Raw genomic sequence first — 1,482 nt, forward strand, 5'->3', positions numbered from 1 at the left:
TGTGTTACAGAGAGAGAGAGAGGGAGAGGGGGAGAGGGGGAGAGAGAGTGAGGAGGAGGGAGGGAGAGAGAGTGTGTGAGAATTTGATGGTAAAAAAATCGCTAATGTCACTTGATATGTATGAGAATATTAAATGTAATATTAACATAATTGATATTGAAGTCCTAAATTTAATGTGGCCCCGTTGCAATGCACGGGTGTTCTTCTAGTACTACCTAGAATCAGGGTAGGGGTTCCGCTGAATTAAAGAATTTAATCCCTGCGAATCAGTCTTGAGAAACGGAATTATGTTTGAGGATCAATTAAAGAATAAATATCCCTCCGAGTCCGCAAATTGAAAGGACTATAATGAGCGTGCGATCTCGGCGCTGCCTATATAATACACGCTGGGACACACATCACCTCATCTCTTCCTCGACGTCCTTCACTGCACTAGCGCGAGCATGGCTTCTTCTTCCTTGGTCGTTTTCGCGGCTCAAGCCAGCTGCTGGCTCCTCCTCCTTTCTCACAGCGTCTCCGGCTGGTCCGACGCCGGCGCGACGTGGTACGGCCCCCGCATCGGCGGCGGCAGCGACGGTACGTACAGTATACTCCGATGAGGCATGCACACGTCGATGATGAGAGTGCAGTGCATGCAGGATTGAACGTGTCTACACTCTACAGTAGTTGTTTTTTGTGTAACAACGCAAGCATGGCTGAATGTACGTGCATGTGCATGTGCATGTTCCAGGTGGTGCGTGCGGGTACCAGCGCGACGTGGAGAGCCCGCCGTTCTCCGCCATGATCACCGCCGGCGGCCCCTCCCTCTACAAGAACGGCAAGGGATGCGGCGCTTGCTATCAGGTGAAATGCACCGGCAATGCCGCTTGCTCCGGCCGCCCAGTGACCGTGGTTGTCACCGACCAGTGCCCCGGCGGGCCGTGCCTGGCCGAGGCCACCCACTTCGACCACAGCGGGAAGGCGTTCGGTGCCTTGGCCAAGCCCGGCCAGGCCGACAACCTACGCAACGCCGGCAACATCAAAGTCCAGTACAACCGGTAATTAAGCTCGAGCCCAGTGCATGCTTCGTGGTTCGTGCGATTCATGCATCCATTGTGATCTCTTTGAATGATTTCTTCGCTCGCCTTCAGGGTTCCATGCAACTGGCGAGGGGTCGCCTTCCGGGTCGACGCCGGCTCAAACCCGAACTACCTTGCGGTGCTCATCGAGTACGAGTCCGGTGACGGCGAGCTGCAGGCGGTCGAGCTCCAGCAGGGCGGCGGGAGGTGGGCGCCGATGCAGCAGTCGTGGGGCGCCGTGTGGAAGTACAACTCCGGGTCCACCCTACAGGCGCCCATGTCGATCCGCATCACCTCCGGCTCAGGGAGGAAGCTTGTTGCCACCAACGTCATCCCCTCCGGCTGGCAGGCTGGCAAGACCTACCGATCCATCCACAAATAGTTAGTGATTCATCCGATCTGTTAGATCGAGTACGCGCCAATG

The 1,482-nt window shown here is 55.9% G+C and overlaps 1 protein-coding gene across 1 annotated transcript; it reads left to right on the top strand.

Moving 5' to 3' along the window:
- Positions 1–518: 518 nt before the first annotated feature.
- Positions 519–1,440, top strand: LOC119361526 (putative expansin-B14). The gene is made up of 3 exons (XM_037626691.1): positions 519–576; positions 731–1,037; positions 1,131–1,440. The coding sequence occupies exons 2-3, from the start codon at positions 781–783 to the stop codon at positions 1,438–1,440; spliced, it is 567 nt and encodes a 188-aa protein (XP_037482588.1). The 5' UTR covers positions 519–576; positions 731–780.
- The last annotated feature ends 42 nt before the right edge of the window (positions 1,441–1,482 follow it).

This window comes from Triticum dicoccoides, chromosome 2B (genome assembly GCF_002162155.2).
Source record: "Triticum dicoccoides isolate Atlit2015 ecotype Zavitan chromosome 2B, WEW_v2.0, whole genome shotgun sequence".
In the NCBI taxonomy this organism is placed as follows: Eukaryota; Viridiplantae; Streptophyta; class Magnoliopsida; order Poales; family Poaceae; genus Triticum; species Triticum dicoccoides.

Bases quoted from the DNA above. Each gene is read 5' to 3' on its own strand.
- LOC119361526 (XM_037626691.1), top strand. From the start codon at position 781: ATGATCACCGCCGGCGGCCCCTCCCTCTACAAGAACGGCAAGGGATGC. The intron at 1,038-1,130 runs GTAATTAAGCTC...GCTCGCCTTCAG, and splicing joins ATCAAAGTCCAGTACAACCG to GGTTCCATGCAACTGGCGAG.